The 25,607-nt window shown below is 42.8% G+C and overlaps 1 protein-coding gene across 1 annotated transcript in view; it reads right to left on the reverse strand.

Moving 5' to 3' along the window:
* Positions 1 to 25,607, reverse strand: part of NFKB1 (nuclear factor kappa B subunit 1) — a 77,154-nt gene that overhangs the window by 37,257 nt on the left and 14,290 nt on the right. The window contains exons 2-7 of the mRNA XM_048509220.1: positions 23,375 to 23,422; positions 21,090 to 21,183; positions 14,200 to 14,240; positions 11,850 to 11,948; positions 3,335 to 3,483; positions 1,090 to 1,253 (exon numbers count right to left, since the gene is read on the reverse strand). Of these exons, the coding sequence (XP_048365177.1) occupies positions 1,090 to 1,253; positions 3,335 to 3,483; positions 11,850 to 11,948; positions 14,200 to 14,240; positions 21,090 to 21,183; positions 23,375 to 23,413 (586 nt within the window). The 5' untranslated portion in view covers positions 23,414 to 23,422. The remainder of the gene's footprint in view (positions 1 to 1,089; positions 1,254 to 3,334; positions 3,484 to 11,849; positions 11,949 to 14,199; positions 14,241 to 21,089; positions 21,184 to 23,374; positions 23,423 to 25,607) is intronic.

Raw genomic sequence — 25,607 nt, forward strand, 5'->3', positions numbered from 1 at the left:
ACCTCCTGAGAAGGAGACTCTGTCACACTCCAAGGCAGTGTATTCCACTGTAGGCGAGCCCTTACTGTCCGGAGGCTCTTCCTAATCTCTTTTCCTGTACCTTGACTCCATTACTCCTTGTCCTAGTCTCTGGAGCAGCAGAAAACAAGCTTGCTCCAACTTCAACATGACATCCATTCAAATATTTAAACATAGCTATCTTGTCACCTCTTAACATTCTTTTCTTCAGATTAAACATACCTAGCTCCCTAAGCTGCTCCTCGTAGGGCATGGAATCCAGACCTTTAACAATTAGGTTGCCCTTCTCTGGACCTGTTCCAGCTTGTCAATATCTTTCTTGAATTGTGGCACGCAGGACTGGACACAGTATTCCCAGTGAGGTCTGACCAATGCATAATAAAGTGGTACTATTACATCCCTAGATCTAGAGACTATGCTATTGATGCAGCCCAGAAATGCATTGGCTTTCTTGGCTGACTCGTGTTAAGTTTGTGGTCTACTCTTCCAGGCCAGAATTTTGGTGGAGCCAGCCTAAAAATCCAGAACAACCCCAAGATGATGTCTGCTGGCCCAACACTGTTCTGCTTATCAGTTTGTGTATAGTTTATTCTTTGTCTTCTTTTTTCATATCTCCATTTGGATACCTTTGGGAAGAAAAGCAGGATATACCTGCTGGCCGGCTGGCCGGCTGGCCTGCGTGCATAGAGGGATGGATGGATGGATAGCATGCACCTTAGTGGTGGGAAGGAACAAGGAAAAGAAGAGAATGCCTACTTAGACAAAAGGTATTTAAAAATTAAAAGGTATTATTTAGCACAAAGCCCATGCTAGCCCAATCTCATCAGATCTTGGCAGCTAAACAGGATCAGCCCTTGTTAGTACATGAATGGGAGACCACCAAGGAAGTCTGGAGTTGCTTCATAAAGGCAGACAATGGCAAACCACCTCTGTTTGCCTTTTGCCTTGAAAACCCTATGGGGACTGTCATAAGTCAGCTCCAACTTGACGACACTGAAACAATAACAGAAACAATAATCAATGCTTTCATTTGCTTGAGAGATTTGAACTGCTAATTAAATTCTTACCCACCTGTGAGCTGTCTATCCCCTCCACCTTCCACTTGTATGTAGCTCAGTTCAGGGTGCACAAGAAGTCCCGGATTGTAGCCTTTTTTGCAGCAATCCATCATGCGTGCTTCTAGTGTGTCAAACACTCGCTTCTTTGTAACATGCAATATTCCCAAGTTTGGAAAGCTGGACAAAAAAATAATAATTTGCAAAATGTTCTGTGTAATTTCTTAACAAGAATTGTCTTTCTTTTTTTTCATTACCAGTTCCATCAATGCAATTTAGAAATTGGAATTTAAAAATGTCTTCTGCCATGCTCGCCTAGGTTTGCATACAGCACATACATCATTTGCCTCCAGAGGCGCAGTAAAGGGGAAAAGCACCCGGTGCACTGGTGCGTCCTCTGCCCCTGCCATGCCAACATCCGCCCCTGCCCCAGAATGCCCCATGGGGGCACACGCCCGGGGTGTCGCACCCCCCGTCCTCTTGAAGCTACGCCTCTGTTTGCCTTAACATGTTTTGAAAGTGTGGGGGAACACATCTTAGCACTGGTGCTTAATAGCAATAGAACAGCAAGCAAGATGCAAAGGCTGAAAAGCAATTGCAAGCCATGGACTCAAGAAGAGTGTTCTATAATCCCAGTTACTACCAACAAAAGGAAGTAAACTACCTGCATTCTAAAGTTTCCCTCCCCTCCTCAGGGGAGAAACTTGATTATTTCAGAGCATTTGACAAACAACAAAAAATACTTAGCAGGAAGCAAGATTTGAAGCAGAGTCTCAGTACAGAGAATATTTAATTCTTAAAATCAAGTTGCTGGCACAAAGGGTCTTAACATCAAACACGAGAACCTTTCAGGTATTAAAAGCAGCTTTTGCATCCCTCTCACTATTTTTTCAGGACTACTATGTGTGTTCCAAAAAACTTGGCTGTAAGACATCCAACCAGCATTTATTTGAAACCTGATCCACACTTGGAACAGGTATTATACATATTTATTTGAACAATAACTTTCAAAAGGGAAGATTTACTATAATTCAGAATTCCCTTTGTTGTTTCATTTGAGAAATGTACAATGTCCCCAATGTTTATGCTAACAATGTTTATGCCATGGATTTTAATAGTACTGTAGCAAATGGACAACTTTTTGATCTAGAAGGTAAGGAGGGGAGGTTCACTAGAATGATTTAATAGGTGGAGATAGTACAAAGGAGGGCTTCAGGGCATGTTCCACTACAGTCCCCTTAAAACTTCTCCTAAAAGTGTGGAAGCTCCTAACAGCAGCTTCCTACACAGTACAAAGAGCCAAAGTAGGAAATCAGGAAAGCTCTGGTGCGTCTAAGTTCTTAGGAACATGCATAGAATTGAATCCTTGGGTTGAAATTAAGTAATGATTGATTGGATAGTTTTGGGCAATTCATTGACTCTCAACTTTCAGTTCCCCCATTTAAAAATGGAAAATGCAAATGAGACTCACAGAAGAAGCGTAAAGAGAAATAAAACGGTGTTGTTTTTAAACGTTGTGCTTTGTAGTGATGCTTATTAAATAATTTAAATAAAGTGAAAAACCAATTTCCCCAACTATCTGAATTTTTAGCGCTCCTTCAGACGTGACTTGAGTACTCACAGTGAACTCCCCAGTGAAGTTCATTATATTACTGAAGCCACTCCCTGTCAAACATTTTGTTTCTTTGACATGATAAAAATAACCAACCCAAACTCAGTACGCAAGCTAAACCATAGAAAAAGAAGGGATGCTTTACATGTTGTTGTAAGGTTGGGCTCCCAAGTTTCCACTGTGGGTGGACCACTTTTTTTGGTAACTTTAATTTTATTTGTTTGTTTGTTTATAATTTGGATTTGTTAACTGCCCACCCTTGGAGGGCTCTGGGCGGTGTGTAATATAACAACCTCATAAAACATTGTAAATCATTAAAACCAACCCACCACATAATCTAACATAGCCATCAGATGGCGAATAGCTCTGTGTCCCGAAGCAGTAAAACATATAGATCATACAAGCGTAGGGGAATGTGGAATTCACATGTCTGAAAAATTTAAAAATGTATTCTGCCATGCTCGCCTAGGTTTGCAGACAGCAATAATGTGGAGCCACAATAATGTGGAGGATACATATGTTGCACTCCTTGAAGAAAGACTGATATTCTACTTGTTTATGATTTCTGGCTTCTGCAGCCACACTTTTGATATACTTTGTATCACAGCTGCATAGAAATATTATCCCATGAATACATTAAAGTACTTACCCTACCACAGTATCTTTTGGTCCTGCATTAACTGTGCATATTCCATTTTCACAGTGTTTCCCCACCAAGCTGTGAGCATGCAGATGGGGCTGTTTTCCATTTGTGACCAGCTGAACAATTACTTTTGCGGGACCAACATAATTGAAGATCTGTTAGGGAGCATAACAGATACTTTCAGTATGAACCATCATTTGTCATGACCTTAATATATATATTCCATTTCAGAGTAGCTGAGAATAAATTCAGATTTTGAAGTACAAAGGCCCACAAACAACGTTATGTGGATATAATCAGCTTTTCTGCTGGTGAAAAAGGAAGGAGGGCTTCTCTCTGACCAATCAAATTGCTCTGCTGGGAAACATGGGACCTGAATGCTCAAAAGGCATGTGGAATGGCGACGGTAGTAATTCAAAAGTTAGGTGAGATTTTGTGAAAAAGCTGATATGGTTTGACCCAATATTAGTTCATATTTCCAAAACTGCCAAGGCATATAACAATGGTAGAATCTGAGAAAGTGTCTGCTTTTCCCTCCCGAAACAGTAATATTTAGAACATATTGGATGTTGCTTCTGACAACAATCTACAGGTAGTATTCCAGTGGCTTCAGAAATCTCAATCTGCCTCAACAATTAACTCCCAACTTGCCTCAAACCAGAGAATCAGCTGTTTTTTAACACAACAGACAACTCTTTCTGACCACCATAGTAAGAAGAGGGTAGGAGAAACTGGGCATGCTTAATCTCATGGACAGCAACTATTGTGGCCAATACACCTTCTGAGAGGCAAAAAGGAAGATTTCAATATTAGCAATCAGCAAGCTCTCCACAACTCTGATCATCACTGAGTTGCCAATGGAAATTCCTTCAGTCAGCTGAGATGACCAATGGATCCAAGTCAATGCATTTTGTCTCCTAAGCTGAACTAAGAAAAGAGGAAGAACCAACATGAGGTGGACTAACTGAATAAAGGAAGTCACCTTCAGTTTGCAAGACCTGAGAAAAGCTGTTAAAAATACGACATTTTGGAAGTCATTAATTCATAGGGTCACAATTAGCAGAAGTGACTTGATGGCGTACAACACACACACACACACACACACACACACACACACCCACACCCACACCCACACACACACCCCTCTTATTTTTACAAACCGAGTATCCTCTTCCAGCATGGTGCAGCTCGATCTTATTCAGTGTGCAATAATACTAAGTACTTGCAGACAAAACAGACACTGCAGGAAATCTCAGAATAACCACCACACACAGAACTTCAAGATACCTTACTAAAACAAGATGCTGAGTTAGCTATGTGAGTGGAAGGGGCTGGCGGTGACAGATATTTCTCTGCCTTACCGTTCCCTCAGCAGCCCTTTGTGACTCCACCCCAAGGCATTTTAGAGGCGCAGGAGGAAGAGCTACCAAACATGGGCAGCTGCACAGAGGAAGGGGAAATCAACCACTATTACTGTTGTTCTTATGCTAATGGAACTTTAGATCCATCACCCAGCTCAGAACAGGAAAGACTTATTTTAAGGCCCAGATACACCAAGGAGAAAAGATAGGTATAGGATCAGCAGTTTGGCAACAGGGAAGGTTTTTTGTTTTGTTTTTACACCAAAACCCATGCTGTGATCTGTGAGAATCTGCAGCTCTTATCCTTCCAAAGGGCAACAACAGCAGAGGAGCAGATTCATCTATCCAATCCACCAGATTCTGGCTCACGGATTTTTTTTAACCAAAGAGGTATTTTGGTTGCTCAACACTCTCACTCAGTCAGAACAAGGGAATAATCAATCCCCAAGCACAGTGATGATTTATTTCCAATACTGGTAACTCTACAAAAAGCTTTGTGTCCCTAACCTGCTCATGATTTAACAGCAGGTAGGCTGCATGTAGATAACACTTCAGCAGTGGCGTAGTGGTTAAGAGCAGAAGGCGTAGTGGTTAAGAGCAGGTGCATTCTAATCTGGAGGAACCGGGTTTGATTCCCCACTCTGCCGTTTGAGCTGTGGAGGCTTATCTGGGGGAATTCAGATTAGCCTGTGTACTCCCACACAAGCCAGCTGGGTGACCTTGGACTAGTCACAGTTCTTCTGAGTTCCACCTACCTCACAGGGTGTTTGTTGTGAGGGGGGAAGGGAAAGGAGATTGTAAGCCCCTTTGAATCTCCTACAGGAGAGAAAGGGCGGACATAATTCCAACTTCTTCTTCATTCTAGTTAAGAAAATGTTTTATTGTATAGATGAGAGGCATGCTGTCAGTCTCACTTAGATAATGTCTGTATATATTTATTTGACTTATACCTCACCCTTTCTTGACAAAGCAGGCTCAAGGCGGCTTTTTGAAATATCATTTTTAGACAGCCCCACAGCCTGCTTGCCTGTCTGCCAATTATATATTCAGTTCTGCTGCAAAGCCACCGTTCTTTTCCTATTTTCTTAAAAAGAAAATCAAAATTCATACAGGAAAAAAAATAGCCTACCAAAATGAACCAGTTGCACAATATAAACACAATCCACTCAAAATGTAGACCCAGCACATGCATACATACAGAAAATTGATGTGGGCAGGATTCCCCCCTCTCAATTTTATTTGTATGTGTATGGCCACATGTGAAAGTAACATGACAGGATGTGGGGGAATGGGACACCAGTGCATGCCTCCCTTAAGAACATAAGAACTAGCCTGCTGGATCAGACCAGAGTCCATCTAGTCCAGCACTCTGCTACTCGCAGTGGCCCACCAGGTGCCTTTGGGAGCTCACATGCAGGGTGTAAAAACAATGGCCTTCTGCAGCTATTGCTCCTGAGCACCTGGTCTGTTAAGGCATTTGCAATCTCAGATCAAGGAGGATCAATATTGGTAGCCATACATCCACTTCTCCTCCATAAATCTGTCCAAGCCCCTTTTAAAGCTGCCCAGCTATCCCTTCTAAGTTTTGCAAGTAACTCTTGCATCTATATTCTTGGACCTTACTGCCTTCTTATGATATGGTTCTCTGCACCTCAGAGCAAGATCCACTATGTTGATACCAGCTAAGTATGCACAGGATTACGGCTATCAGGTTGCATGGCCATAATGCTGCAGTTCCAAAAGAAGCCACAGAACATTCTTCCCAGGGTCTACATTCCAGATCCAGCAACTCTTTTATTTCTTGGCCCCCTCCAGTGCCCCCCCTCCTTCCACTTGGTACGTCAGCTGTGCCCAACCTCCCCTTGCTCCAGGCCCTCTGCATATTTTTGGGCTAGTTAGTACTAAGTTCCTTCTACCTTCAGCAGCATTTTTGATCAATTATCGAACAGGTCACTATTCAAGTCAGTTCCTTCAGTTCACCCTACCCTTTATCAGCTTCCTGCACTGCTCCTTCTCTCTAGTAAACCCCTGATGATTTTAAGTGCCATGAAGTCCCTTCAGGATTCAATCTCCAATTACCCTGTTTGCTTCAATTTCTCTCTCTCCATATTCGGTCTTCAAGCCTCATTTGCCATTTACTCCCTCTTTTGCTGTTTCTGATTCTGTGCTCCTTCCTTCAGCTTCCTCCCTTCTATGAATCTGCCTCTTGGCTTTCCATCTCTTTCACAGTCGTGCCCAGTCCTCAGGCATCTTCTCTTTAATCCCAGTCAAACTGCCAATTTCCCCTGTCCTCACATAACACGGACTACTAATTGCTCTGTTCCCTGAATAACTGAACATTCTGAAGTATGATGCCAGCTCAGTCAATGAATATCAAAGGTTTCACCACCGAGAGTACAATGAAGTGTAGCTGTTCTTTACCGAACAGCATACCAGAGGAAGATCCAGAAAGTCTCACAAACTGATGCAAAAGAATGTGACCAAGTCAATGGCAGAATTCCCATTTAACTGACTGTATTATACCCCAGAATGTGACTTTCCTTGTGAATGCCTTATGATTGCTCTCAGAAAATAAGAAGCAATCTTGTACACAAAACTATGAATAAGGCTATTCAGATGCCTCAGGGCATTCATAACAAACCCATTCAACTTCACAATGTAGCCAATGAGCGCTGTGGCCAAGGAACAGCAGTCAAAATCTTTGCTGATGATAGACATGTCAAAAGTCAAGGTTGTTTATCTCAGGAAAGTTATTCTATGTGAACAAGGACTTTCAGAGTGCTTTCACCACTGGTTTCACAGATGACTCATGTCTGAACATGTTTGTGAAAACAAGAACCACCATCAGAAATACACCAATACATTTACAGGATCTCTAAGACTGATTCTTACATTACTGAGGCAATGATGTTGCTGTTCTCCAAAAAGTTCCATCCCACATTACATCCAGTATGTAAGAATATGGAGTCCATGTAGGAGAGGTAAGAATGCATATGTTAATGTTGCTGCCCCTTATCTAGTTTCTCCTGCCCCTTATCTAGTTTCTCCTTATCTAGATTTCTCCTGATCTTTCTCCATCAGTATGCTCAAATAATATTGCTTTACTGGGTGCAGGATGAGATTGAGCCACTGGAGAACAGTAACCACAACTCTCTCTTAATTCAATAACCCTTAATCTCAGCAGCAAGTGATTCTTACGTTACTTCAACATCTGGAGACCCATGGGAGGAAAAATCAGGGATCTGAGTGATTTTTAACCCAGTAGTCTTACAAGAGACCTGTCATTTAGATCAGAAGTATTTTCCCCATTTAGCAGATATGACCCTAACCTGGATGGCTCCAGCTAGCCCAATCTTATCAGGTTTTGGAAGCTAGGTAGGGTTGACGCTGGTTAGTAGCTGGGTGGAAATCACCAAGGAAGTCCACGGTTGCTACCCAGAGCCAGGCAATCGCAAACTACCTTGGTTTATCTCTTGCCTTGAAAACCCTACAGTGAGGTTGAAAGGAACAGCTTGGCTAAGCCCCTCTTACAGATTCTGTGGCCATGAAGATATTTGAAATGGCACCTTCCCAGACCACATACCAGGCGCGATGAACTGCCCTGGGCACTGATGCAAAGGCAGAACTGGATTTTTTTAAACTTCAAAAGCTATACCTGATCAATATTTTCATTTCCTACAGTTGAGTGGCACTGCTTCAGTGGGAAGCAAGTTAAAACAAAGAATACCCAGAGCATGTCTGTTAATCATGTTGGAAGAACAATGCTTGATCCTTCATATTCTGCGGGGTTCACAGAGCTCTTGTCATTCATCAAAGCGAAGCACTCAGCAACAGGGAGATGGATCGCTGGGGGAGGGGAGGCGTGCGCGTGTAAGAGGAAAACTGTATGCAAAATGCTTCTCTTCCCTACTTGCAAAATGTGAAGCAAGAACAGGCGTTAACAAGCCACGAAGTTGCCTTGAGGAACTTCCCCATATTTCTCTACCAACCTCTCCAAAGAAGTGTTGCCATGGAAGAACTTAAATAAAACAGAAATGGGGGAAAATCCTTCAGATGAAAATAGAGACTTAGGAAAACAACCACAGAAAAAGATAAAAACGAAGTAAGAACAAGTATCACTAAAGGAAACAGTAAACAAACACACATCCTTCATGATTTATATTACAATGGCCCATTACGCATGGAACACTTACATTGAGCCTGTTCACTGCGCAGTGGGCTCATAGTGGGCTCTCCTCGCATTTCTCTGTTTACACGCAAGGAGGCAGCACAGTTTGTCTGCTGAACTCTGCTGGGCCTCTGCTTCTCATGGTTCTCTAAACTCTGTTCAACAACAGCCTTAAAGGCACAGAGCTGATATTCTCTCCCCCACTCCCTTCCCCTCCACACACGCACACTCTCTGTCGCCGTCACAAGAGAAGAGAAGAAGAGAAGAGAGAGACTTGTTTTAAAACAGAGTCTTGCCTGAAATAAAGTTTTAAAAGCCCCCTCAGCCATCAGGGAGGGCAGAAGCAGAGCGGGAAGGTGGAGTGGAACCAAAAAGACACCTGCTTGTAATGTTCTTGCAAAAGTCCTCTTTGTTGTTACTTGGCATCAAAAGATCAATCTCTTGATAAGTGCACTTTAGAGAATCAGGAAGAAGCTGTCAGCATGGAGGGAGAAGGCTCCAGGGCATATGGCAACTGAGGCTGTGCAGTGCTGGTGGAGGAGAGACTGAACACAGACGTTAGAGATGAGGAGGGGTTCTCTCTCCCCCCCCCCCCCACTATACATATGAGAGATCAATCTATCAATCTCTTGATCAGTGCACTTAGGGAAGCAGGAAGGAGGCGACAGCATGAAGGGGTCTGTGTGAGAGGGAAGGTGTGCAAAGTGCTGCGAGGGAGTGAGAAGGCTGGCCATGGGCACAGGGAAGAGGTCTGGGGTAAATCTGTGCCCACTGGCAAATTTGTCCCGCTCTGGCAGTGAAGCAAAATTAAAATCGTGCTGCAAGTGGTTTCACTTACCACGAAGAGAGTGGAAAGTGAAAGTGGGGTTCCAGAAAATACGTCTCTACAAGAAATCTTGCTGCGGTGAACACCGGCCTCCACTATGCAGCAAAGACCTTGTGCGTAATCAGTCAATATGTATTATATTATTAGAAAGACACAACTGCAAGTTTACTGAAATTCCACAACATTAGTTCTGGGAACATGTGGTTGGATCCAGTGGAAGAGCTCCAGGAAGGAGATAGCGGAGTGGCTCTTTCCCCACCTTCTGCCAGTAGCCTGAAAATTCTTTCTGAGGATCTGGAGACAACTAAAATGCACCACACAACAGAGAACTGAAGAGAATTGGATAAAAAGAATTGGGTAAAATTGGGGATTGGGTAAAATTTCATCTCTCTCTCTCTCTTCCATTTAAAGCTTCCATCAATGAAGGGAGAAAACGATTTTATCTTATTTTCTCTTGCTGCTCTTGATTCGTGACACACTTTGTTTGTCTCCCAATCCACAGACAAGAAGTTTCATGCTGTTTTGGGAAGGGAAATTATCCCAGTTTGGTCTAGGATTATAATTGGCATGGTAAAATGATAATTTGGAATTCTGGCAAAAAATGGCATGGTAAAACAATGTTTTGCCATTTGTTTCTAACAAATTGTCTTGGTCACATGTAATCCAAATAATAGCAACCATGTAGACATCCTTTTATCTGCACTTTTAATCATGCCTGTGTTTGGAAAGTCCTTCAAGCCTTGTCTTGGACATGATTTTTATTTTATCAATAAAAATAACCAGCTGGTCCAGTTCTCAACTGGTTGGAATCAGCCCTCTTTTACTGGGACAGAGAGAGGGGGAACTGCGTCCGATGTGCGTGTGCGCCCCGCGCCCCTCCAAGCCCCCAGAACGCTATGCCATGCCCCCGCCACGCCTCCGCAGGGGCGCATGCCCGGTGCATCGCGCGCGCCCTTCTCCCTTGGTGCTACGCCTCTGCTCTTTTATACAGGTGAAACAGGAAGGAAGGGATTCCCTTATGACCACCAAAAATGCTATGCTGGGGATCATGGGACCTGCATAGACAAAAGTTGTGTAGAAGAGGAGCTGTAGTAAGAAAGAGATTGAGACTGAGTGAAAAAGCTGTCAAAATCCAACCCAATAATTTACTTCAATCAAGCCTTTATTGGCATAATAAATATTTAAAAATACAGCAAGAGAAAGACTGATAAAAACCATAGAACCAAAGCAGAAAATAAAATATTAAGAAAAAGTTGCTGCTGGCTTTTGATAATTTCCAATAATTTGCTGAATAGATTCACAATGTTCTGCTAGAATCCTTTAGGAAAGTTAAGACACAAGTAACTAGATTTGAAATAAAACTCAGACCATTTGTCTAAATAGCGGTGTTAACTTCCAGGTAGGACCTGGAGTCTGTCTCGAATGACAACTGATCTCTGGACTATAGAAATCAGTTCCATGGAGAAAATGGCAGACCCAGAGGGCAGACTCTATGGCAGTGGTGGCGAACCTTTGGCACTCCAGATGTTATGGACTACAATTCCCATCAGCCCCTGCCAACATGGCCAATTGGAGTGCCAAAGGTTCGCCACCACAGCTCTGTGGCATACCATAGATTATACGTGAAGTCCCTCCCCAATTTTTCCTTTCCAGAAGTCCCATCCCCAAATCTCCAAGAATTTCTCAGGCCGGAGTCGGCATACCTAGCTGACTGATTCTATGGTATCACATCCCTACAGAGCTTCCTGTATTGCCCAAACTCCACCCTTCCCAGGAACTACCTCTGAATCTCAAGGAATTTCACAATGGAGTTGGCAACCCTATGTCTAGGTGAACAACAGAGATTTCAGATGATACCTCCTTGCAACAGATTACGTTCTTTCAGTCAGCCATTCTCACATTTATTTGGCTGCCAAATTTCTGCTACCTTCATCAGCATGCACAGTTCCAAAACCCTGAGATCATTTCTTACTGGCAGCTTGTCACACAAAGATCGTGAGTAATGAATTATTAACTTGCTTGCAAGATTTTCACCCTCTGCTCTTGACACAATTAGGTACTTGTCCAACTGAGCCATTGTTTATAAAGCTGTGAATCTTAAATGCAGCCAAAAACTCCAAACAGATTTAATCAGCATAGAAGACAGCAAAAAAATAATGTACTTACTTTAACTTGAGGATATGATTTTTTGTTTTTTTCACTTGAAGCTCCAGGAAGTCCACCATGTGATGGTCCTTCACAAACATATCGGAAACGAAATCCCCTCTGCAGAAATTAGTTTTTAGGATCTTAATAAATGAACTTTCAACAGAATATTCCCTTATTTTGTCATATAAACGAGGATAATTTGTCTTCCCTCTTCATATATGTCATCTCATCTAACATCATACATTAATTCTACTATAATTTTCAATATTACATGGCTATTACATGGCACAGCAAGATGAAATGCATTTTATTAGTGCGCTGCAGGCTAATTATTTTCTTTAATTCTAAGGAGGCATATAATTTATTGGGAGGGGCAGGGGGGGGCGGCAAAATCTATCCTGGAATTTCCCATCCAGATTTGGGAGGTTAATTCAAAATGCTATAAAATTATGCTTGCATTAAAGTATCTTCTCAGAGGTACCATTTAAAATACTGTTAGCAAACCTGAAACACCAACCAGAATAATTTCATGGAATTTTCTTTTACTGCAAGGCATTTGGAACAAAGCCACAATCCTTTTGATCTCAAAAAATGAGAATGAAAACTAGAAAGGCAGTACCTTTTTATTAGTCCATCTTAACATTAATAAATAAATATTTACACCAAATGCACATTATTTTATTACCAGACTAATGTATTAAGGTATTAATGTTTTATACATCTCTGAGCTCACAGCCGTATTGAATTCTAATAAATACAACATTTCATCAGAAAGGTTTCTGTGCTTAATGGTACTATTTTTACAGTCATCTGGACATCAAGCAGTAGGCTTGTAAAATATCTGAGATAACAAATCAGAGGTTTTGGACCATAAGAATTTTCAAACTGGAAAAACAGCAAAAACTTTAATTACACCACATACAATCCTGACATCTAAGGTTAAAACCATAAAAGCAGAAGGTGTAACAGACCAAAATCTGTAACACAAACAAAACCCACTACACCAAGCTACAGGCAATCACATAACACAACGAGGAGTGTTGAAATATTTATGTAGTGCTAATTAAGTGAACAAGAACACAACAATCAAACTAGAATGTACAGAAACAAAAATACAGCAGGGGTGTAAAGAGGAAAAATACAGCAGGGGTGTAACGAGCCCTGGGCAAAACCTGAGTTTGATGCCCCCCCCCATGGGGCAGCGGAAGGAGGCAGAGCTCCCCCATCCTCCTCCCCTGGTGGCTTCCACCCTCCCTGCCGGCTGAACTTAGGCACCCCCTTACCGGCGAAAGGGCATGAGATGTGGGGGGGGGGGGGCAGCGGCAGCATCCAGGGGAGAGCGGCGCGGTTGGTGGGTGGGCCGGCCGCGCATGTCCCCGTGACTGTTAGTTCTGCCACCCCACAAAGATCCAACAGAGGACACAGCAGGGCTGACAAGAGGCGGAGTACAGGCAGCAAGGCTTGGCAGTTCAGCTTGGCTCGGCCCGATCCGTGGATCAGGCCGAGCTGAGCCAGGTTGGAGGTACTTGAAGGGCCAAGCACCCAAGCCCGCCCCCTCAGAACTCTGCGCAATCTGAACTTGCAGTAACATCCAAGATTCTCGGATGCGTTTTTATTTTTTTGGTTGTTTTTTCACATTTTGGCCTGTAGGGGGCGTATTTTTTAGAGATATTGGCACCAAAATTTCAGGGTATCATTGCTCCAGTACTTGGAGCCTGCTGGGTTCCACAAAAAAAAAACAAAAAAACCCCCAGCATTTTTAAAGCTAGTGACACCAAAATTTCTCTTGGGGATGTCAGCCACCACAAGTGTCTAATTTGAGACATTCTAGTTAGATGCACATTTGATAATTTTCCCCTTCATGGAAGTGTCTCATGTAAAAAATTTTGTACTGCAAAGCAGTATGTTCCCTCAGCCTAGTGTGTCTCACAAGGTCACAGAGATGATAAAATGAGTTAAGGGAATTGTGTATCCTGCCTGAATATCCAAGTTGTGAGTTTCCTACACACATGTTCAATCTTCTGTCGACCCCAATCTATCCGTGCTTCAGCTCTCAAAATGAGTCATCAGCTTCAAAGCCTTGGCACTAATTATGCTGTTCAAATTGTTTTGCATTTCTGGCTCTCACTTGGAATATGTCACAAATTCTTCACTGTTATAAGGAACAGGGACCAGACTTTTAAAAATGCACGCAAAAGGAATAGCAAAGCAACTCCGGAAATTAAATTTTAGACCAAGTCTACCATTCAAGATATACATAGAGTTTATGCAGGTTGGTTTAAGCAAATTTTCAGCACTCTCCTCCCATACTGATATTCCAGTTCAAAAGCCCTTAATTGATGCTAAAGACACAATAGTGTTTTCTTACCTGCTTAGGTTGCTCAACAATTTGAAGGTATGGCCCATCAGCTAGTTTAAGAAAAAAAGAAAAGAAAAGAGAACTCAGGGATGTCATGTTTGTAAGAACAATGCATTTAGGAAGCCATGGTTTTGCACAGGATGCCTTAACAAGAAAATCGAGCAGACAATTGACCTTGATCCTTGTCCATCAACAGCAGCAAAGGCACATCTGTAACCCCCAATGGACTGAAATCCTACGATCAGACTGTGTGCATGCTACACTTCATTTTTAAATGTCTCAGATCAAAACATTTAAAAACTTTCCACTGTCCCCCTTAAACTATGCACAATTAACATATATGTTTTCGTTTTGCAAAATAAAACAACACATCTTGGAAAACAGTCTGACTTGAAATGCTGAAGACTCCCTTCCATCTTGGTTACAAACTCCACTGTGAGTTACAGTCATCGGGCTTGGAAAAGTACAAGTCTTAAGATTTAGGAGTGCAGCTCTATACAGGCCATTCTCATCCTGTCTCCTGGAAGGAATGTACAAGAGACAGGGAGGTAGAGAACCTCTTGGCTCAGCTGCACCCACCTTCTCCAACTTCTTTTCTCTTCCACTCTTCAGATAAATTGACTGGCTGAGGGAAGTTGGTTTGTTTAAGCATTTTAAAATTGTGTTTTATCAATTAATTTTCCTCTCCCCACCTGTACTTCTATTCTTGGCTTTGATTATTTATGATTTTAGCTTTTAAAGTCTGACACAGTGTGTAACAGACTTCTCTCTGTGATACACCTCCGAAGATGCCAGCCACAGATGCAGGCGAAACACTAGGAACAAGATCTACCAGACCACGGCCACAAAGCCCGGAAAACCCACCACAACCAGTTGAATCTGGCTGTGAAAGCCTTTGACAATACATTGAAAAAAAATCTTTTTAAATAGAATCTGTTGCATTTTATATTTTCAACTGCTTTGTGGAATCCAGGTTGAAAATCTAACAAACACGGCCCACTTTACAGAGCTGTTGTAAGGAAAGATGTGATGATATCCGTGAAGTGTTATGAACACTGACATTGTCATAGGAATGCTAAGTATTACCGTTTTTTAAAAAATGATGATTTCAAACTGGTCCAACGAATGGCCGAAGCTGTTATCTCATTCTTGATGTTGACTGGTAACAGTCTTCCATCCCAGAAAGTACTTCTACTAATCATAATCAGTAGAGGGACTTCTACTAATTACTATTAATTTATTTATCTGTATACTTATTATCCACCCAGGGACTTTGGTGATGGGCAGATAATAAGTATACAGAAAATAAATAAAAATAAATAAATATTTTAATTTGACTTTTAGTATACAAAGGGGTTTCCAAGCCTTTTCAGTCATCCTTACATGTATCCTGTCAGGCAGGCCTTATCTGGTAGCTACCAGAAAGTCTTTGAGGCTCCATAGTTCATAGGCATTGCTATGTTCACAACAAGAACTCTTTCCAAAAAGTAGCTCAACTGTGAGTAGGGCAGATGTCATATACTAGCTTTTCATTTAAGAGGCATATTTCCAGGTGTCATAAGAGTTTTATGTATAACTCTGTAACATTCTCAGTGCAATCCTAAGCAGAGATACATCCTTCTACGTCCACAAACGTTAAGTGACGTAGAAGGGTTTAACTTCTGATTAAGGTTACACCCAGAGGTGGGATCCAGCAGGTTCTCACAGGCTCCCGAGAGTAGGTTACTAATTATTTGTGTGTGCCAAGAGGGGGTTACTAATTGGTGATTTTGCCACGTGATTTTTGCCTTAGTTACGCCCCTCGTCTCAGCAGTAGCGTGCAGAACTTGAAGCAGTCTAGCAGGAGGTGCACCGGCATGCGTGGCAGCCTGCGCGCATTCGTTTCCCGCCCAAGGACCGGCGCAGCGGCTGCGTTCTTGCCACAGCCCCGCCCCGGAATGCCCGGCCATGCCCCCGTCGTGCCCCACCCTGCCCCATTGGCGCTATGCCACAGTTTGAATCCCACCACTGTGGGAACCAGTTACTAAAATTTTTGGATCCCACCACTGGTGACACCATGTTTATTTTACTTTTTTGCACTACTGCAAAAAAGCTGCAGATGGCCCAGGATCCAAAGGGTCAGATAGGGTCAACTATATCTACACAAACAACTTTTTCCAAAGCTGCCACTGATTTTCCCTAAAAGCTGTTCCATGAAAGTCAATGGACTTTTCAAAGTGGCTTTTATGAGAGACCATCTCCAGAAGAGAAAAACTGGGAAAACTGGGAATATTCCCATGATTGAAGTACTTTGGGAGTGTTCAGAGTTCTCACTGAATCCCAGTCGTGTGTGTAAAGTGCTGTCAAGTCACAGTTGACATATGCTGACCCTGTAGGGTTTCCAAGGCAACAGACTTACAAGGTGGCTTGCCACTGCCTTCCTCTGCATAGTGACCTTAGTGTTCCTTGGTAGTCTCCCATCCAAATATAAACCAGAGCCAACCCTACTTAGCTTCCAAGATCTAATGAGACTGGGCTGACCTGGCTCATCCAGATCAGGGCATCCAGGTCATAGTAAATACATAAAACAAGTAAACATCCAACTTTCACGAAGTGTTATAGAATGGCTTTATACGTTGCAAACAAGCACAGGAGACCTGCACTTCCTGAGATATAAAATCTATTTTAAACTCATTTATAGTGCTATGCTAATGACAGTGGTAACCTTTAACATTTGAATTTCAGTTTTTCTATAACAAGGGCATTTACTGCTAAAAAGTCTCCAAACTTTAAAAATATTTCACATTCATTAAAAAAAAATTAACTGCATAGCATTAATCCTTCTTACATTTATTGATCACTGACAACAGAATTTAATTGCCAAAAGATTGTGCCAGTTTGCATTTTCCAACTTAATATGCCAAGGGGCCTTTCTTTAAGAGCTAAACTGGGTTTCTGACAAACACAAACTGTGGCTGCTTCCACACAGTCAAACAACAGTGCCCTAGGAATGGTAATAACGCCATTGCTGGGGCGTTGTTTGCACAGCTGGTGCTGCTGCATTGCAACAGCACCGTGCTTGCGCCTCCCAACTGGTGTCTTCCCACTGGAAGACCGCACCGGCATGAGGGGGCTGCTTTTGGCCCCTCCGGTGTTTGCAAGGCACTTACTTTTCCTTTCTGCTCTGGATGGCTGGAAAGACATACCCATACTGCCCTCCGACCCCCCAGGAAGGTAAGGTAAGTGCCCTGCGGGCAGCATTGGCATCAGTACTGCCCACACGTGACCATGCGAGTGGTCCCGACACTCCACTGGCTTTATTTAAGCTGGTGGGAAGCTGCTGCTCTGGCCAGGCGGAAACGGCTTGTGAGTTTTTGACACTTCCTTCAGCGAGCCTTCTTTTAGCAGAATTGCCTACCTTCAACAGATGAGGAACATCTTGTCAAGTAAGTTCTTAGTTGAGTGAGTGGTAAGATTAAACACACTGGGTTTGATCCCACTAATGAATTCACGGAAAGAGCTGGAGAAGCATATCTTTCCCTTTTTTCTCCAAGCACCATGCCGTTTGTCCTGAAACTCCTCCTTATGAGAGTGAGATACTCTTATAAGCAAAACACGCCCCAGGATGGGGAACTGCAGTGATAACAGGGAATCAGATAAAATCATCCCTTTTTCTGTCTTCCAGCTTGCACCAGTGAAGAAGAGGGAAGGAGGCAAATCCACCTTATCTCTTATTATTATTGCAACATTCCATCCTGTGGCACGTTTGAGGCTCTTCCAGTCCACAGAAAGGAGTTTCAGGAAAAATAGTAGGTTGCTGGAGAAGATAAAGGTGAAGAAAAATCCACTATGCCATGAACTTTTTCTCCTGGACCCAACTGATTGCTTTTACCTCTACTGCAAGATGATGGGAGAAGCTGCCATTGCTGAGATTTCTCTTCTATACATGTACTTAATAACTAAGGAGTTCCATTCTGTATTGTGTGTGGCAATCTTAGCTCAGAAGGGCTTCCCGAATTTACACATGTTGTATTTTCACATATTGTGAAACCAGTTCTTAATTCTACCCGAAGGAAATTTCCATAAATGACATGAACAAGAACACTGACTGATAGCTATATTCCCTCTTCCATCATGTGACATGGAAAACTGGCCACCAGAGACCCATCAAACTTCACAAATGTGATTTACTTGTAGTTGACATTTTCCTGTTTAAAAAAGCTATTGTAATTTGACATCTGACAGGAAATACCCAATTCACAAATATAGAAACAGACTGAAATGATACAGGAAACCAACTTTACTGTAGATTACATTAGCAAGAAGCATAAAATTGCCACAGCAACTCTAGTAAGAAAGTATTGTCTGAGACAGAAGTATGGCAAAGTTGAGAATCTTTCTCTTGGGCAAGCAGCCATCATTTTTTGTGCAACAGACAACATGAACCTTATATCTGGTGCTACCCAGAGGTTAAAGAGAGAAGCCCGGATCTAGGGAGACCTGGAAGTCCTACCATGGACGTAGGTAAGGGGGGGGGCGGTTCTCGGGTTTGAACCCCCCCCCCATTCATGTCCAAAGCTCCGCCCACCCGTTTGTGGGTTTTAAAAACTTTTTAGTGCTTTTTCAGTTTGTAGCCTGCAGGGGGAGCATTGTTTGGGCTAGCAGCACCAAACTTTTCGGGATTGTTTGGGGGACCCTCCTGATGATACTACCTGGGTTTGGTGAGGTTTGGTTCAGGGGGTCCAAAGTTATGGACTCCCAAAGGGGGTGCCCCATCCTCCATTGTTTTCAATGGGAGCTAATAGAAGATGGGGGCTACACCTTTAAGGGTCCATAACTTTGGACCCCCTGAACCAAACTTCACCAAACCTGGGATGTATTATCAGGAGAGTCTCTTATTGATACCACCCAGGTTTTATGAAGTTTGGTCCAGGGGGTCCAAAGCTATGGACTCCCAAAGGGAGTGCCCCATCCTCCATTGTTTTCAATGGGAGCTAATAGAAGATGAAGGCTACACCTTTGAGGTTCCATAACTTTGGACCCCCTGAACCAAACTTCACCAAACCTGGGTGGTATCATTAGGAGAGACTCCTAAAGATACCCTGGAAGTTTGGTGCTTCTAGATTAACAATTGCACCCCTGACAGCAGGCACCCCCCAAATTTCCCCAGATTCTCCTTTTAAATCCACCCCCTTCGGCATGGATTTAATGGAAGAATCTGAGGTCCTCAGTTTAGAAGAAGAAGAAGAAGAGTTTGGATTTATATCCCCCCTTTCTCTCCTGTAGGAGACACAAAGGGGCTTAAAATCTCCTTGCCATTTCTCCCTCACAACAACCACCCTGTCAGGTGGGTGGGGCTGAGAGAGCTCCGAAAAGCTGTGACTAGCCCAAGGTCACCCAGCTGGCATGTGTGGGAGTGCACAGGCTAATCTGAATTCCCCAGATAAGCCTCCACAGCTCAAGTGGCAGAGCAGGGAATCAAACCCAGTTCCTCCAGATTAGAATGCACCTGCTCTTAACCACTACGCCACATTGAAAGTGATGCTGTTTCAGTGTGGGGGGATAATCCACCCCAAAACAGCATCACTTTCAATGTTGTTTAACTAGGGACCCCAGATTCTCCCTTTAAGGTGCATTTAAAAGGAGAATTTGGGCTCTCTAGTTTAAACACCATTGAAAGTGATGCTGTTTGGGGGTGGATTCCAGCAACACAGCAGCTGCCCGGGGGGGAGGGTGTGTGTGCAAAACTCAGATTTTGCACCAGGCTCCATTTTCCCTCTATGCCTCTGCCCAGAAGGGAGGGGCAGGGGAGGGGAGGGCAGGGCAGGGCAGGAGAGTCTGCCATCCCCGACCTTGGAGAGCTGCTTTTATAAGCGCTAGGCCGGGGCGGGGCTTGGGGAGGCGTGGCCATGCCCTAGGGGTGGGTGGGGGTGTGGCCCCACCCCTGAACCCCCCCCCTAAAAAATCTATACCTACGTCCCTGAGTCCTACTCTACCATGGACTCAATAGAATCACTTTGATCAGCCTACGTCCAATGCTAGTAAAACAGCCTCTCACATAGGCAAAGCTACAATGGGCCGGGGTGTGTGTGTGCCTCGCACCGGGCACAAGCCTGGGGTGGTGGTGGTGGAAAATCACCCCAACCCCTCCCCCTTTCCCCCCTTCGCACTCTCCCCCTTATCTTAGTTCTCAGTTTCAGGTTTAGTTTCAGGCTGAAAAGCGGCCATTCCGCTGTTCCATTCAGGCTGAAATGGGCCATTGTCAGAACTGCATTACCCAGGAGACCTTGCGAGCCCCAAGATAGTGTAGTTCCCACTAGGGCTTTTTTCAGCCTGAACGGAACAGGCCACTTTTCAGGCTGAAACTAAGAACTAAGGCAAATGGGGGGGAGGGGGGGCTGCAGGGGGGACAGAGAACGCAGAGCCCATGGTGGGGGGGGGACGCAAAGTCCACCCCGGGTGCAGTTTGGCCCAGCTACGCCTCTGGCCTCTCAGGACTGGAGAAAGTTCTTGGGTGGAATGCTCCAATGTTAGCTGGCCAGGGTGATAGGATTAAAGCCATCATCTCTTAGCATGAGTTCCCCATTCACAAAATGTGAATGAGACAGTTTAAAGCATAATCATGTGCAAAGCTACTCTACTCTAAGACTACATAATTCAATAGGCAGGCTTCAGTCACTTTTCATAAGAGTCCATGGGGCTATTATATACCAGGACTACATACCACTACAGTATCCAATATTTATCATAGTTCTGTACAAAAAAAGACTAATTAAAATTCAGAATAAAATATTTTAACCGTTACTTGATTTATTTTTTAAATGCACAACTATCTTTTGGACTCATAACTGATTTAGACAAAAAAAATCTTCATAAATCATTACCAAATACAAAACTACCAAATTTCAAATAACCCTCACCTGTACGAATTGGTAGATCAGATGTAATCATTCCATCATTATTGATCAGCACATTATTATTGATCATCCCCATGTACTGGTCCATTCCAAACATCTGAAATGATAACATTGGGAATTTTTAATAAACCAACTTATTTCAATGTCCTGAAAAATCACAAATTCAGTGAAAAATAATCAAACTCTATGCACATATCAACTAAGCTGGAATACTACTGAGTCTGTCACAGTGCCATCTTATGTGGATTTATACTCCTCCTAAGTCTTGTGAGGTCCGTGTGCTTCAAAAGGTGGCACTTGCTTAATAAATACTAATTTTACAAAAGCTTACCCTAGCTTCTTCCCTCATAGTGTCCTGCATAGGTACCAATGATAGCTTATTTTCACCACTCAGCTCTTCATAACACCTGGACTGAATTTACTAAACAGGCAAAAACCGGGCTACCAGTAAATTCGTATTTATCTAGACAATGCCCAAAGGCTGTACACATCAAGTCAGCACAACACCCACAATTATGGTTCCCAGATCTGGAAAGGGAAAGAGCTCCACCTTCATACTACCTACTACAGCCATCAAGAGCTGTAGTAGGGGCTCTGATTTATAATCATTTATTAAACTTCTACTTCCTGGTACATCTGTGCATAAGCTCACAGACTTCAATGGAATTAAGCATAAAGACTGCAGTCTACAAAAAGAGAAAAGCCCTACCACTTGATAGTTTCTATTCAAGCTCATGAGGGTTTGTAACCATCTCACCCCATTAAATGACTTTAGATCATACAGCAGAGGGAGATCATACAGCAGAGGGAGAAAATCAACACAAAGTTTGTCTATGCTCTATATATGCTTCTTGTGGGTGGACATATTTGGGAAATTTGTCTTTCACTAATTTGATCAAGGCGTAACACAGGAAGCTCAGTAAGATGTCAAAGAGTTGCAACTCCCACTAATTAATGAACAAATGAAGCAACATCTCTAAACCATAACCATGACTCATACAGGATATCACTATGATAAAAATGCAACACCAACCAAACCTTTCTGTTTTTTAAAGACCTGTCTTTTAAAAAGCTTACTTTGCATTTTTTTAAAAGATGTGGGCAAAGACTGTAGCACTGGTGGCCTGAACACAATCCACTCCATTTTTAGCAGCTTCTCCCAGGCCCTTTCTGCACAGCAAATTCTGAGAAGGTTGCCGCCAGGATAAATGAACCCAGCATAGCCCCAGCCCATTTGCATGGCTGGCTGTCCTGTGGACAGCCAGTACATTGGCTAGGGTGCACGCTTTCACACAGAGGTGCATCTTTTTTTAAAAAAAAAACTACCTTCCACTGATGCGCAGCTATGCAGGCAGGCACATATGCTCCCTGGAGCCAGAAGTGCCTGCGAGGTTCCGCAGATGGGTGTTGGGAGGTACAAAAAAACCCAAGCGCAGTTGCATAACATGCCTCGCAGCCATGGCCAAGCTACGAGGTAAGTTAAAGCAAAGGAAATGAACATATTGCAATTCTTGTAAAATCTTGGGGAGGGGGGGAACCTGGGAGGACACATGTTAGGAGCGGGATACATGCAAAGTTCCCCCCAACCCAGGTTTTATCCCGCCCTTAACCTGTGTTTATTGGCCCGTGTGGAAGGGGCCCCAGAGACTTGCATTTATAGTGTGACACACAATGTATCATAACGATTCCTTATTGGGAAAAAATACATAAAATGATTCTAGATTTTTTTTAAATGCTAAAGGGAAATTTTAAACTAGAAACTTGTTTGGCAGTTGAATTTACAGGAATAGCAGAGATACTCTACTGTCAAACAGAGATTCAATAGGTGGAATCCGTGATTAATAAACTCCCACACATATAGCACATTAAGCTTTTTTATATACTGAACACATGAATGTGCCTTAAATTGAGTCAGACCACTGGTCTAAGGTCCTATTGTCTGTTTGGACTATGTGGATTTACTCTCCAGCCTCAGGTACAGATCTTTCACATCACCCATTACCTGTTCCTTTGAATGGAAAATGCCAGAGATTGAACATAGAACCTTCTAGAAGAAAAGCATATACTCTACCAATAGTCCAAAGCACCTCCCCTTATTAAGATGCAACTCTGTTTCAATCCCACTATAGGATAATTTATCATGTCTTTTGATTGAACAAGGCAGTGTGTTACTGTTTGTTTTGCCTACGCTTTGAAGGTCACATAATATTTTATTATTATTGGTTTTGTAAACAGCCGCTATAATCATTCTTACACAAACGTTGACATTTCAAAATATAGATGCTTACCTGATGCTCTCCCAAGACGTATGCATTCTCATTTGCCATTTCTCACAGCTGAAATTATTAATCAGATATTTTAAAGTCAATGTAATTGTTATAACAGCACCAGCAGAAATACAACTTTCAATGGTGGGGGGTGGGGGGAAGAAATCAAAAGTATCATCATTATCCTATAAAAGTAAGGGGGGAATTTCATACATCAATATCAGAAATGCTGCAGTTATATGGGAAAGGGATATAAAAAGGCAGTGAGGAAGCCTGTATTGATATAAAGTATGCATTTGGTCTTGTACATTTTTTGGATAATGGAGCAGAGTAATGTATTTATTTGGGGAATTTCTAGGCTACCTGCCTTGACCCTCTGATCTGGCCTCTTCTCTTCATTTGCCTGCTGCCAGTCTGCAGCTGCCGCCACCAGCTCTGACTACCAAGGCTGTAGGTAATGGCATTTCCAGGGGCAGGCAGGCAACAGTGGTATGGGGAGGAGGAGGAGGGGGGGTGTCTGAGACTCCATTTCCATACAGTAGTAACCACAGCTGACACTGCTTAGCTTGTAAATTCTGATGAGATCAAGCTAACTTGGCCATCCTGGTCTGGGCAACAAAACCACATACTTGAGTCTATGGTATAGGTGTTGTCCACTCTGACTAGCAAGAAGCTCTCCAGATCTCAGTGTTTCACATCACCAACTATACTATATGATCCTTTTAACTAATGCAGGGGTCTGCAACCTGCGACTCTGGAGCCGCATGCGACTCTTTCAGCCTTATACTGCGGCTGCGCATGGCCTGGAGGTCGGAGGGTAGTGTGGGTGTGGCCCTCCAGAGCAGCACTGGAAGGAAAGGTGAGTGGAGGGGCCGAACCAGAGGCGGCTCCGTGTGGAGCCGCCTCTCTGGCTCAGTAGATCTTTGGGGCCATGGAAAACGGGTCCAAATGGCTCTTTGGGTGGTAAAGGTTGCTGACCCCTGAACTAGTCACTGAAACTGGGACCTTTCACAAAGGAAGCACATTTTCTGTCACTGAGTTGAAGCCTTCCATATTCCTCCAAGAAGGTTTCATTTTTCCATTTTATTTAATAATTTCAAATAAATGTTCTCAGGATGACTTAACCAAAAAATTACAACACAAGCCATGAATCATAAGAATGGCAATACCAATATTATGTACATAGAAAAATAATAGTTTGAACGCCACCTCCTAGATTTTCACAAGTTGGTAAACTGGAAAAGGTGGAGCGCTTTCATTGATCTCCAGCAAAGTTTTTGAATTCACAGATATTGACGCAACTGAATTCCTTTTTCCCCAGCACAGTTCCTAGCAACCAGGAAGTTATAATACAAATTTGTGTACAGCCCCCAGATATGCATAATTACTGAAACATCCTGTAATTTTTTACCGGTAAAACCTATGGCACAGAAGATTTTTTACTTTTCATTGTTAACAGTATTGCAAATTTGACAGAGAAACCTGTCGAATCATGTTCATACAACTCTCATTTACCAATGAGTTAAACATTTACTGGAGAAACTGAGGCTACTTTTTATTATGGAGATGCAGTGTGGGGAGGGGGAGGGACTTCGTCTTCCAAAGCAGCCATTTGCTCCAGGAGAATTGATCTCTGCTGTCCGGAAATCAGTTGTAATAGAAGATCTCTAGTCACCATCTGGAGCAGGGTCTTCAACCTGCGGCACTCCAGATGTTCATGGACTGCAAATCCCATCAGCCACTGCCAGCAGGGGCTGGTGGGAATTGTAGTCCATGAACATCTGGAGAGCCACAGGTTGCAGACCCCTGACTGGAGGCTGCCTACCCTAACTACAAACAAGTTGGGAAACTGATCCAACACAACATCCAAAAATCAAGTCATACCTTTTTATTCAAGTTAACCAAAGCAGCAAAACATACTTGTAAAAATGTACCATTAACAAGTTATTCTAATCTAATAATAGATATTCTTTCAAATTATTTTACACCATTAGAATTAATTTAAAACACAACAGACAGATTGTCACAAAGTGTGAAGAAACCGAAGGGTCAATATTTGGCTCACAAATGCAATCAGCAGTTTACCCAATCTCTGAACGCTTTGATAAAGAAATATGAGCTTTTGTAAAACAGCTCACAAATCTTAAAATCAGCACTATATAAATAAAAATGCTGCAACAATGTAACACAAAATCTGTTTCAGAAGAAAAAAAACAAATTTTTGTAACATGTATATAGTATAGCTTCAGTTTGA

Source organism: Sphaerodactylus townsendi, linkage group LG10, assembly GCF_021028975.2.
Source record: "Sphaerodactylus townsendi isolate TG3544 linkage group LG10, MPM_Stown_v2.3, whole genome shotgun sequence".
NCBI lineage: Eukaryota > Metazoa > Chordata > Lepidosauria > Squamata > Sphaerodactylidae > Sphaerodactylus > Sphaerodactylus townsendi.